At 42.6% G+C, this 12,716-nt stretch overlaps 2 protein-coding genes across 9 annotated transcripts in view; one reads left to right on the plus strand and one right to left on the minus strand.

The window, feature by feature from the left end:
- POLR1E (RNA polymerase I subunit E) overlaps positions 1–8,157 on the plus strand; it is a 61,679-nt gene extending 53,522 nt beyond the window's left edge. The window contains exon 14 of one of the 2 annotated variants that reach the window (XR_008996558.1): positions 1,006–8,157. The gene's annotated coding sequence lies outside the window, so the exon portion shown is untranslated. The remainder of the gene's footprint in view (positions 1–1,005) is intronic. The other variant, XR_005025424.2, reaches the window with a different exon arrangement.
- FBXO10 (F-box protein 10) overlaps positions 1–11,930 on the minus strand; it is a 46,160-nt gene extending 34,230 nt beyond the window's left edge. For 2 of the 7 annotated variants that reach the window (XM_036888325.2, XM_036888326.2), the window contains exon 1: positions 11,046–11,532. In XM_036888325.2, coding sequence (XP_036744220.2) covers positions 11,046–11,048 — 3 coding nt within the window. In that variant the 5' untranslated portion in view covers positions 11,049–11,532. Of the gene's footprint in view, positions 1–8,725; positions 8,845–11,045 lie in introns of all 7 variants that reach the window. The other 5 variants (XM_036888324.2, XM_036888330.2, XM_036888327.2 and 2 more) reach the window with 5 other exon arrangements.
- Positions 11,931–12,716: the final 786 nt, after the last annotated feature.

Raw genomic sequence — 12,716 nt, forward strand, 5'->3', positions numbered from 1 at the left:
TTTCCTCCTACATTATGAGACACACTACACAGTAGTGTAAACACAAACTGTATCAGTTGAGCAACTGTAATGGGTTAATTTTAGATCTATAACAAATGAAAGTAAGTTTCCCTAAAGTTTTGTGGATTTTAGTTTGGAAGTACACAGAATGTAAAATATTGTGGACCACAAAAGTTAGCCTTGTACACATACCTATACTTACACACATACTATTGAAATTGAAACAAAACTTAAGACTTTAAAGATGACAAAAATCTCAGCTGGGCTTTTCATTATTTCTTCAAACATCAGCTCTCTTTATCCTAAGAAGTAAGCAGCTGTTTCTTATTTTCGGCTTTGAAATTTGATGAGATAGATCAGAACACTGTGTTCTGATGCATGTATGGTGCTTTCAGAGTGTGGTTGGGAGCCGTAAGGGTCCCCTCCCTCCTCCAATGCACTGCCTGCTCGTTGTGGGCTAGCAGAGCACACTGGGTCAGGAACCCCCAAATTTGGGTTTTAGTCCTGATTCTAATTCACTGGGTCACCTTGAGGGCCAGGGAAAGGTGTGTTTAAGGCTTACTAATACCAGGTGCTTTTATGTCAGCTCAGTGACCACTGACAACAACCCAAGAGGTAGTACTATTCTTATCCCCAATTCCAGGAGGAAACAGTTACTCTGCTTTTCATTTAGTTAGTAAGCAGCACAGCTGCAGCTCCCAACGTGGGCAGAGTCCCAGGCCCCTGCTCCTTCCACTACAACGGCCTGCCTCCAGCCCCCTTTCTGAGATTCTGGGCTCCTAACTTATGAAATGATGGGAGAGGAGGGCCTTCTAACCTCACTGTTGCAGACACATAAACTCACAGACCATGAAATAAGAATGAATTTAATCCTGCAATTACTATGCATTAGAGTTTCACATGGTGTCTGAGTCAGATTGACAGCAGTACTCTTTAGGAAGCCTGGAACAAAGATTTAAGAACTTAAGCCAGAATCTGTGAAAATCATGGCCCCTCTACCCACAGCAGACCTTTGGCCAGCAGGCAGCAGTGCAGCAGCAGCAAGTAAACAGCAGACCTCCTGTGGACCCCAACCAAGCCAGGCCTAGGGGCGCCTCCCTCTGGCCTCTTCCCAGGCAGCTGGGCCTGCAGAGGGGAGCATCTCATCAGCCTCCTTCCCACCTCTCCTGTCTGCCACTTGGCCACATACAGATTTCCCAGCCATTTCTCTTTAACCACTCTCAGCTTGAGGCAATTCCACACCAAGTGACTATTATTTTACACCCCGAACTGAACTTTCAATGGACTCAGACCATCCTGTCTCAGCTCCTGCATCTATAAAGTGGGCATAATACCTTAGGGAGTTGTGAAGGTGAAATGAGAAAATTGATGGAAATCATTGAACACTGTGCCTGACACACAGTAAATACACGATAAATGGTGACGAATTCCTTTTCTCCTATGACTCCTTTCTCTAAATTCTCTGTTTCTCTGTATTGCATTTGAACAAACCCTCCAATATCTTAGAAAAAACAGTTATAGGCAATAAGTCAGGGTTTTCTGTAGTGAGGTAGGGAACAAGGAGACCACGGAGGGAGCGGAGCTCGCTGCCTTGGTTCCGGGCCATGCAGTGTGCGCAGAGGAGCCAACGAGGTTTGTAGCTGTGAACATGTGATGACAAAGAGTGAGTTTTCTTTGCAGAACAGCATGAATAAAACAGCACTTGCAGCAACAGAATTTACCCATGTAAGCACAGCCTCCAGGTTCTGAATACCAGTTTCTGGTGAGTCTTTGATAACAAGTGAAAACAAGGGAGGGCTTATCATAAGGGTATAGCTTCGATTATTAAGGGTATGGAATTTTGTGGAAATCCAAGTATAGGCCCACAGTAGGGCTGGGTCTCCCAAAGTCTAGAATGAAATGTCTGGACCCACGGCAGTCCAAGGCGCTCAGTAGCTGAAGTCTGTGGGTGTTCACTTATCACGGCTCAGCCACTGTCTACGGGTCTGCTCCAGTCTCTTCTTACTGGAGTCTATACAAACTTTTCTCACTGCTTACCTCACTGCTTCTACTTCCTCGTAATTTTGGCAAGCTAGGACTCCTCAAAGGCCTGACTCTATTTCATGGCTTCTATGTACTGTTTCAGCTTCAGTTTCTGTAGCTTAGTGTCCTTCTGTAATCCCCACTTCAAATTTCTAAGAGGGAACGTGCATTTTTCTACCCCACTAGGTCACATCATGATCCTTGGTGAGCCTGTGAATTGGCTCTTCTTGGGTCTGAAGTCCTCCTCTGGTCTGGCAGGTTTTGCCCAGGGAGTAGGGATAAAGCAGGACTTTATGGTAGAAAACATGGCTATCTGGGGCTGCCCCTACATGAACAGGAGTTGCAGATGTAGAATTTTCTCTGAAAGAGCTGAGAAACAGCAAGTGCACAGCTGACGTGTTGAATACATCTCCACATACTAGAGCGCCCACACTAGCTCTCCCTCACCTCTGCTGCTGTGGACCACCAGGATGCCTTCAGCCAGCAGTGCCAAAGTATCCAGTGGTCGGTGGGCGCAGGACCTGGGTGAGCCAACTCCTTCAAAGGAGCTTAGTGGCCTCATGAACAGGTGGTGTCCTCCCCCTTCCGTGAACAGATAAACTGAGCTGATTCTAATGGCAGCCTCTGAACTCTCTTCTTTCTTTGCCATCACTTTTCCAGCCATTGCTCACTCTAGGGGACCATGGTAGCTATGACTTACCCTCCCTCTTCTGGTTCCTCAGAGGGACTCTACTCCCACTCGATTAAGTTCTAGAGGGCTCTTGTTCAGAGTGCCTCATCCTCCATCACACAGGACGAGTGCCAGACCCAAAGTAGACAGTCAGAACACCCATCCCCCTTACCACAGATGGGGAAACCGCAGAAGAGGTCATCTGAGGAATGAAGCCAAATTAAGATAAGCAATGTTGAGCAACTGAGATGGAAAGAGGGAACCCCAAAAATATTTTTTTGAGCCCCTAGGTCCAGCTATGCAGTTTTCTAAGTCAACAGATTTTCTTCTTAAAGTAAAGAGAGTCTAAGCTGATCACTTGCAACCAAGAGTCCAGACTAATACATAGTTTTCTCAAGTAAATTCTTCACTCTCTCACTTTTTTCCTCCTTCATCACATTGTGGGTCCTAAATGACTCTAATCAAAGTTGACAATAACTAGCCTACCACTAAGTAAGATGGGGATGAAGTGGTGTAAGGTCCTTGTACTGTCCAAAAAGAAGAATAGGGATATTTATCACTCCCATAACTTATCAACTTTGGTTAAATTAAAATTTTATGGGTAACCGTGAAAGAAGAACAAGTACATAATGTCCAAACTAGTAGAAGGAAAAAATGCAAGTGATTAAAAATAAAGGGAAAGAAGGGAAGAAAGCTAAAATGAAGGGTGTACGTGCAGGACAAATGCATGGAAAGCATAAAATATGAAGACAGATTTACACCTAAATATATCAGTGGTTATATTAAATGAATATGGACTGATTAAAAGACAAAGGCAGGCTATAAAAAAAGCCAATTATGTGCTACTTGTAAGATACATATCTAAAACATAGTGATACAGAAAGGATGATGCTAAAAGGAGGGAAAGAAGACATACCTTGCATAGATTAACCAAAAATGCATGGTATAGCCATATGGGTCTGCTAAATGGATAAAATGGAGTTTAATGTGAAAAAAGCATTCTTTTACTAGAGATGAACAGGGCAACTTCATCACGGTAAGATTATTTCACCTGTAAGATATAACAACTTTATATTTGTATGTACTTGATAATAGGGCTCAAAGGTATAAGGTAAAAAAATTAAAAGGTGAAATAGACAAATTCATAATCACAGTTGGATATTTTAACACATTTCTCTTTATAACAGCTAAAATAGGTAAAAAAAACAGGATAAAGAAGACTTGAATATAATTAACAAACTTGATCTAATGGCATTAGATCAAACATTGAGTCCTCTAACTGTAGAATACACATTACTTTCAAGTACACACATAACATTAACAGAAACTGACCATAAACAGAGTCCTAACAGAAATTTAAACAAATTTCAAAGAACAAGCTTACTGACCACAATCAATTAATAAAAGATAACTAGAAAATACTCATATGTTTGGAAATTAAGAAACACATCTCTAAGAAACCTATGAGTCAAAGGGAAATCACAATGGAAATCAGAAAGTACTTAGAAATAAATGACTGAAATACTACCTATTAAAACTTGTGAGCTCCTATTAAACAGTGTTTGGAGAAAAATGTATAGCCTTACATGGAAGGAATAAAAAGGATAAAAATTAATGAACCAAGCAATCCATTTCAAGAAGGGAAGAAAACAAAATGTATCTAAGGAAAGTAGAATGAAAAAGAGCAAAACTTAATGAAATAGGAAACAACTTACTACAGAGAATATGAATGAAGATAAAAATTTGTTCTTTGAAAAGAATCTCTACTGAGACTGAAGAAGAAAAAACGGGAGAAAGCATAAAAATGTAATCAGAATAAAAAGGGAAGTATCTCTACAGATGCTGTAGACATTAAAAGAATAATAAGAAAATATTATAAGCAATTTTATATAAATTTTGAAACCTTAAAAGGGACAAATTTGTAGAAAGTATTACTAAAACTCAAAAAATTTTAATTGTCTTAGAACCATTAAAAACATTGAATCTTTGGTCAAAAATAACATTAAAGATAACAAACTTCCAGAAACAGGTGGCTTTATCACTGAGTTCTCCCCAACATTCAAGGGACAATGGAGGGGAAACTAAATGGGACAGTGGAGGAGGTGACGGGTGCGTGTTAAAGCTCTGGACTAACTGCAGTGGTAGGGACTGCAGTTTGTCCCACTAACCTTCCTTTTACAAGTTTTCCCAGAAATTGTGACCAGCCGGAATCCTGGAGAAGCTGTATCTGGATGGAGTGAACTTAACACAAAGAGGCAATGTATCTGAATGGACTGCAGAGAATAATATTGGTGCCAAACCCAGATCTTTACTGGCCAGCACACCCACCCCCAGCTAGAAGTGCCAGCTGATGACAACTCGCAGATGTCCCTTCTCCAGACAAACTGCCACTCACCCAGGTATATACCTCTCTTCCCCTTCTCCCACTCTGCTTCCCTCATTCTTTTCCTGAGCACTTCTCCCAGTATGTCACCTGAATAAGAATCCCCATTTCAGTCCCTGCTTCTACAGAATAGGATACACAATATCACCATTTAAGAAGGTGAAAAGAGACTCACAGAGCAGAATATACTTTTAAAACATGTAACTAACAGGGGACAACTTTATAACCAAAATGTATAAAGAACTCCATAAATCAGTGAGAAAAATCGAAAGAGGCAGAAGACTTGAATAGGCAGTTCACCAAAAAAAAGGCCATCCAATTAACCAATTAAAAAAAGTGCTCAAAAGTTGCAGGATACAAAATTAACACACACAAATCTGTGGCTTTCCTATACACTAACAATGAACCAATAGAAAGAGAAATCAGGAAAACAATTCCATTTACAATTGCGTCAAAAAGAATAAAATACCTAGGAATAAACCTAACCAAAGAAGTGAAAGACCTATACCCTGAAAACTATAAGACATTCTTTTAAGAGAAATTAAAGAGGACACTAACAAATGGAAACTCATCCCATGCTCTTGGCTAGGAAGAATTAATATCGTCAAAATGGCCATCCTGCCCAAAGCAATATACAGATTTGATGCAATCCCTATCAAATTAGCAACAGCATTCTTCAATGAACTGGAACAAATGGTTCAATTCATATGGAAACACCAAAGACCCCAAATAGCCAAAGCAATCCTGAGAAGGAAGAATAAAGTCGGGGGGATCTCGCTCCCCAACTTCAAGCTCACTACAAAGCCACAGTAATCAAGACAATTTTGGTACTGGCACAAGAACAGAGCCACAGACCAGTGAAACAGAATAGAGACTCCAGACATTAACCCAAACATATATGGTCAATTAATATATGATAAAGGAGCCATGGACATAAAATGGGGAAATGACAGTCTCTTCAACAGATGGTGCTGGCAAAGCTGGACAGCTACATGTAAGAGAATGAAACTGGATCACTGTCTAACCCCATACACAAAAGTGGATTCGAAATGGATCAAAGACCTGAATGTAAGTCATGAAACCATAAAACTCTTAGAAAAAAACATAGGCAAAAATCTCTTAGACATAAACTTGAGTGACTTCTTCATGAACATATCTCCCCGGGCAAGGAAAACAAAAGCAAAAATGAACAAGTGGGACTATATTAAGCTGAAAAGCTTCTGTACAGCAAAGGACACCATCAATAGAACAAACAGGTACCCTACAGTATGGGAGGATATATTCATAAATGACAGATCCGATAAAGGCTTGACATCCAAAATATATCTAACACACCTCAACAAACAAAAAGCAAATAATCCATTTTAAAAATGGCAGAGGAGCTGAGCAGACAGTTCTCCAAAGAAGAAATTCAGATGGCCAACAGACACATGAAAAGATGCTCCACATCGCTAGTCATCAGAGAAATGCAAATTAAACCACAGTGAGATATCACCACACACCAGTGGGGATGACTACCATCCAAAAGACAACAAGTGTTGGCGAGGTTGTGGAGAAGAGGGAACCCTCCTACACTGCTGGTGGGAATGTAAATTAGTTCAGCCATTGTGGAAAACAGTATGGAGGTTCCTCAAAATGCTCAAAATGGACATACCATTTGACCCAGGAATTCCACTTCTAGGAATTTACCCTAAGAATACAGCAGCCCAGTTTGAAAAAGACAGATGCACCCCTATGTTTATTGCATCACTATTTACAATAGCCAAGAAATGGAAGCAACCTAAGTGTCCATCAGTAGATGAATGGATAAAGAAGATGTGGTACATATACACAATGGAATATTATTCAGTCATAAGAAGAAAACAAATCCTCCCATTTGCAACAACATGGATGGAGCTAGAGGGTATTATGCTCAGTGAAATAAGCCAGGCAGAGAAAGACAAATACCAAATGATTTCACTCATATGTGGAGTATAAGAACAAAGAGAAACTGAAGGAACAAAATAGCAGCAGAATCACAGAACCCAAGAATGGACTAACAGTTACCAAAGGGAAAGGAACTGGAGAGAATGGGAGGGAAGGGAGAGATAAGGGCAGGGAAAAAGAAAGGGGGTATTATGATTAGTATGTATAATGGGGGGGGCATGGGGAGGGCTGTGCAACACAGAGAAGACAAGTAGTGATTCTACAACATCTTAACTACGCTAATGGACAGTGACTGTAATAGGGTTTGTGGGGGGGACTTGGTGAAGGGGGGACCCTAGTAAACATAATGTTCTTCATGTAATTGTAGATTAATGATAACAAAATAAAAAAATAAAAGTGCTCAAACATTAGTTCTAACTATAGAAAGAAAATTAAAACCATAAGAGATATCATCATTATATCCCATAAGAAGAGTTAAAAAATTTTAAACTGGCACTATGAAGTATTTGCAAGGATGTGAAGCCACTGAAACTTTCATATAATTTCAGTAGGAAAATAGGTACAATCACTTAGAAAACTGGCATTATCTAGCAAAGACATCTCACTTTGACATATGATAACCCAAAGCAACTTGTTCACATACACAATAAAAAATGTCTAAGGATGTTCTTGGGTACTGTTCTTGGTAGTCAGAAACTATATGTAATACAAGTACCCATCAACCATAGGGTAAATATATTGTGACATGTTCATATTATGAAACAGTGTTGGCAAAGGAAATAAGTGTGGTTACCAAAGGGCTGCAACTCACAAACTGAGCAAAAGAAGCAAACACAAAATGCACACAGTACACTGCTGTAGGAATGCAGTTAAAAAAGCTAGTAAAAATTATATTGTTTAGGGATGCAAATATAGGAGAAAAAACTGTAAGAAGAGCAAAGAAATGATTATCATAAAAGCCAAGATAGTGTTTCTTTCTGGGGAGCAGGTTTGGAAGAGGGAACTATTGAGTATTGGCAATGTTCTGTTTCTTGACATAAGTGGTGGTTCTGTAAGTATTTCCCTTAGAAATATTACACTATACATTTGTGATTTTTTCCTGTATGCATTCTTGTTATATTTCATATTTTTAAAAGTTTAAAGACAGTGAAATAAACATGCTGAATATTGTTTGGTTCTTTGAAAAGCTGAAGGAACTGAAAATCTTTCATTTTTAAATTAAAACCTTGCCACCCCAAATCCCTTTGGTAGAGGGTATATGGCAAATAATTTTTCAATGCCTACTTCTCTTAGGACTATAGATGGGGACACAGTCTCCTGGATCATATCTGTGCACTGTCAGGTCACCAGAGGACCCTTCTTACATATGAAAAGTAAGGTGAGTGTGCACCAAAGGTACTAGGGTAGCTCTCTGGTTGAAGGCTGCAATTCCTGGGGATCCCTAATAGGCAGAATCCTGGAAAGGAAGTAGAATCAGTTTGCCAAAAAGCCTTAGGTTAGGAAGAGAAGGGATTGAGTCTCGAAACCCTGAGAAAAGCCTTGAAAACAGGGAAATGTCTTGGGTAGTCTGGGGTGACCCTGACCAAGGCTGCTAGAAGGAAAAGGCCCCATATGGCCACAAAGAGAATTCACCAGGAGATTCAGGGAATCTGGACTGGTGTCAGGCTCAACACAGCTTTGTGGAGAGTGGCTAAGCATGTGAGCATAACTAAAAAAACTCTAACCTTGGAATCCAAGCATGGGCTCAAGCTGGCAGGAACCTGGTCCAATAAGGGCGCTGAGCAGCAGTGTCCACACATCCTTGGACCGTGCAGGACAGCTCTCCAATAGTGATACCATATAGCTGTGTCAGAAATAAGAATGTGGGTGGACTGCTCTGACTCTGCAGTTCTCTCTCCTCTAGAGTGGAAGATTGACTTTTTTAGACCTTTTAAGTCCCAAGGGGGCTTGGAAGTAGGAGACATCAGAATTCTCTGTAATAAGGGCATAATGGACTTAGGAGACTTGGAAAAATAAATATGTGACTGCATCAGAACCCAACTGGTGAAATGCACACAGATTAAACATCTAAAATGAAATAGATAAAATCTTAATCAAATGTCTGTTTAGCTACCTTTTTTTTATACAATATGTGTATGAGTAGGAAACTAATATGCTACTAAGCTAATAGAAAGAGGGTAATGAGAGAAATTAGAAGGCATTTCAAACAAAGCCCAGGAGAGGTGACGTAAGAGATGGTTCATTCATTAAGGCAAACTGAAAGAACAAAATGCTTCTTACAAACCATCTATTATTACTATGTGACTAAGACAGGTAAAAGGGACTTGTTTTACATCTTCCTTGAAAAGCATCTCAGGATGTAATGTCTTCTTGGTTGTCCAGAACACAATGGCCCAGCTCTGAGAGCTCTGGCCGGCTCTCAGTCTACCCCTTGACCAGAGCTCCCAGTGATCTGCCTCTTGGATGAGGCAATACCCCCTGATTCTGAGGTCCCTAAGCCAAAGTCTACATATGTGTTTATCTCTGTTTCTACTTATTCCTACTCCTCTTGGCCCTGCCACCGAGGCAGTTTGTTGAAGGAAAGAAGGAAGGAGGAGGACAATATGACTGTACAGAAACTGAAAAAAACAGACCACCACCAGAAAACAGAAACCCACCATGAACTGGGGACTGCTTGACCATGGATTACTTAACAGCTACTTGTGCCATTATAAAAATACAATTTATCTGATAACCATGGGAACCAAAAAGAAGGCACTATAGTGAGGGTGGTTCTTTCCAGAAATCTAAAAATAAGGAGAGGCCTGAAACAAGAAAGAGAAAGAAATCCAAGTGCTCCAGGCCAGAAGGAAGCCCTTTCCTAAAAGCCCTGACAAACCGGCATTGTCTCCAGTGTTTAAAATCTCACCAGGCTTCAGCAAGGGTTCTAAGGACTGCTGTGACTGATGAGTGAACAACACAGTCCCCTCCGGTGTGCTTCTGTCCCTTGGGAGCCAGCTGCTGAGGCAAGCTCACTGGGAGCTGGAACTTGTGATTAGAAAATGTACTGAGAACCGGAAGAAGGAGATAAACATGTATTTCTTCTCCAGCTCCTAGTAGGTGTGCAAGCACACAGTAGGTGCTCCACAAATACTTGAATAAATGAAGAATTAGGTTAGAACTCAAGGAAAGCACAGTGCCTGGCATACAATGTGTTCTTTACCCCTCCCAGTTTCAACATTATGTTGGGTCCTGAGAAAATCAAAGTCCTGTCCTCATTCAGGGTCCAGTTTCTCCATTTGTGAAAGGAGACACCTGGATCGGATGGTTTCCCAGGACCTTCCAGCTCTGACAGTCAGTCACTGAACTGTGCTTTTTTTGGTGGCAGCACATGCCTGGCACTTTTCTTTCCCCTTAGAGGAAATCTGATACCCATCTGCTCAAGTACACTAATGTTCCCATCCTGCTTGACTCATTTGGTTGGAACAACAGGTTCACATGCCAATTGTAAATGAGAAGGCAAAGGGGGCCCAGAAAGCTAAAACAGGGAAAGATCCAACTTGGCCGATTAGGAAACCAGAACAGCACTCTTTTTGGGACTAAATATATAGAAACTGAAGCGTAATTATTCTAAACACCCCTCATGTAAAAGCACTGTCTAGCTTACTCATTTAATAATACTTACATTAATAACTATCTGTTGAGCACTCCTGTGCTGGACACTGCTAAGCCCTTTACACTTAATCCTCAGAGCAACTTTATGAGCTAAGTACTATGATTATCTTCTTTTAACAGATGGGGGTTCTATCTCGCTCAAGGTCACACAGCTAGTAAGTGGCAGAACTAGGACTTGAACCCAGGTCTGACTTTAGAGTTCTGGCTCTTCAAATGGCTTTTCCATCTGTTCTTTACTACCGTCCTATAAGGGAGGCAGGGCAGGAGTCATCTTTAAAGATGGAGAAACCGAGTTTCCAAGAGATTTGCGATCTGCATAAAATACATCAGACACCTAATAGGTGCCCAGCCCTAGACACTCGCTCTTGTGCTCCCGGTAAAGGCTCTTACCATCCCAAGAGTCTGTTTTTTCCTCTTTGACTTCAGTTACACACTCGCAAAACCTCAGAGCTGAAACCAACCGCGGAGGTCCACCTTCGTATCCCAGGCATAACAGAAGAGAGGAAAGCAGGGCACAGCTGCTCGGCGCGGCGGAGCCTCCAGGTGCCAGCAGGGTGCGCGAGCGCCGGGCCACAGGCGGGCTGAGGGCATTCCCTCCTGTCCCGCTAGGGCCAGATGCTCAGCCTCTGCCAGGACCGAGGGGCGCCTTCTCGGCCGGTCGCCCCGGGAGGCAGCCCCCAGGCCCTCGAGCCCTCTCCCGCGGGCCGGCCCCTGCTCCGAGACTAGGGCATCCCGGGGATAAGTTCGCCCGCAGCTCGCGGGCCGGCCGCTCTCACCTTGCTGGACGCCCTCCGGGGCGCTCGCCCACAGCAATCCCGACCGCAGGCTCCGCAGCTGCAGCGGAGCCGCTAGGACTGCGGCGCGCGGCCAGGGGCGGGCGGCCAGTTGCCGGCTGGTGCCGTCACGTGACGCGCGAGGCGGGGAATGCCGGGAGCGGCGGGCGGTTGCCGCTGTCGGGTGCTCAGGGCCAGGCCGAGAAGGAACCCGGGGTCTCTGCGGGGAGGGGGCGGGAGGGCAGAGCGGGGAGAAGCGAGCGGGGGCCGGCTCTTGGGACGCTGCCAAGTCGAGCTGTGGAAGGACGAGTAAGGCTTGTACTGCGTGGCCCCAGAAGGGCAGAAATAGAATGAGTGGGAGGAAATTGCGGGGAGGTATGCTGGGGTCAATATAAAGAAGATTCTTCCAATCACCAGTTACCAGTGTAATGGGTTGTTCCGGGAGGTGGCGAGCAACTCGTGGGTTTGCACCCAGGGCTGGGTTCATTCATTCAGCAAACTGACCACTGCGTATGGGCCAGACAGTGCGCTAGGAGTATATGCCTGCCACATAGTAAATGTAGGTATTAGCTGTTGATGCGGCTCTTATTATAGAGGCGCAGAAGTAAACACAGCTGATATGATTCCTGTCCTCAAGTTATTTCTCGAATGGAGAAGGTAGACATTAATCAGACATCATTTAAATAAATGGTAAGTGCGTTCAAGGAACCGTGATTTAAAATTGGGGTCAAGGGCAGATCGTTAGGAAGACCTCTCAGAGGAAGGTAAGGAGTTACCCACATGGAAGAGAGCCGCGCAAGTCCAGGTGAAGGCTCTTGGGAGAGTGGGTGGGGCGGGACAGAGTAGAGAACACTGCTCTTTGGATAATGTCTGAAGCTTTATTGTGATAGCAGTGTAAGTGAAGTTAGGTAGGCAGGGGCCAGAACATGAAGCACGCTGTAGGCCATGTTAGAGATTTTTAAATTTTATGTAAAAGTGAGTCACCTTAAGTGCAGAGATACAGGGAACTTGATACCTTTTTTTTTTTTTTTTGTATGCCGGCTACTCTGTGCATGATAGACAAAGATAAGAGTGGAAACAGAGATTGGTTAAGACTTTGACTGGACTAATGCTAGTGGAGACAAAGAGAAATGGATTATGAGATACGTTTTTGAGGTAGAGTAAAACTTGGCTTGATACAGTAAATTAGGATTCCCAGTCTTTTAGCTTAACCTACTGGACCTATGGAGGTGCTGTTGTTCAAATGCTAACTACTGTAAAGGTAACATATTTGGAAATGGGGTGAGAT

Source organism: Manis pentadactyla, chromosome 3, assembly GCF_030020395.1.
Source record: "Manis pentadactyla isolate mManPen7 chromosome 3, mManPen7.hap1, whole genome shotgun sequence".
Lineage (NCBI taxonomy): Eukaryota > Metazoa > Chordata > Mammalia > Pholidota > Manidae > Manis > Manis pentadactyla.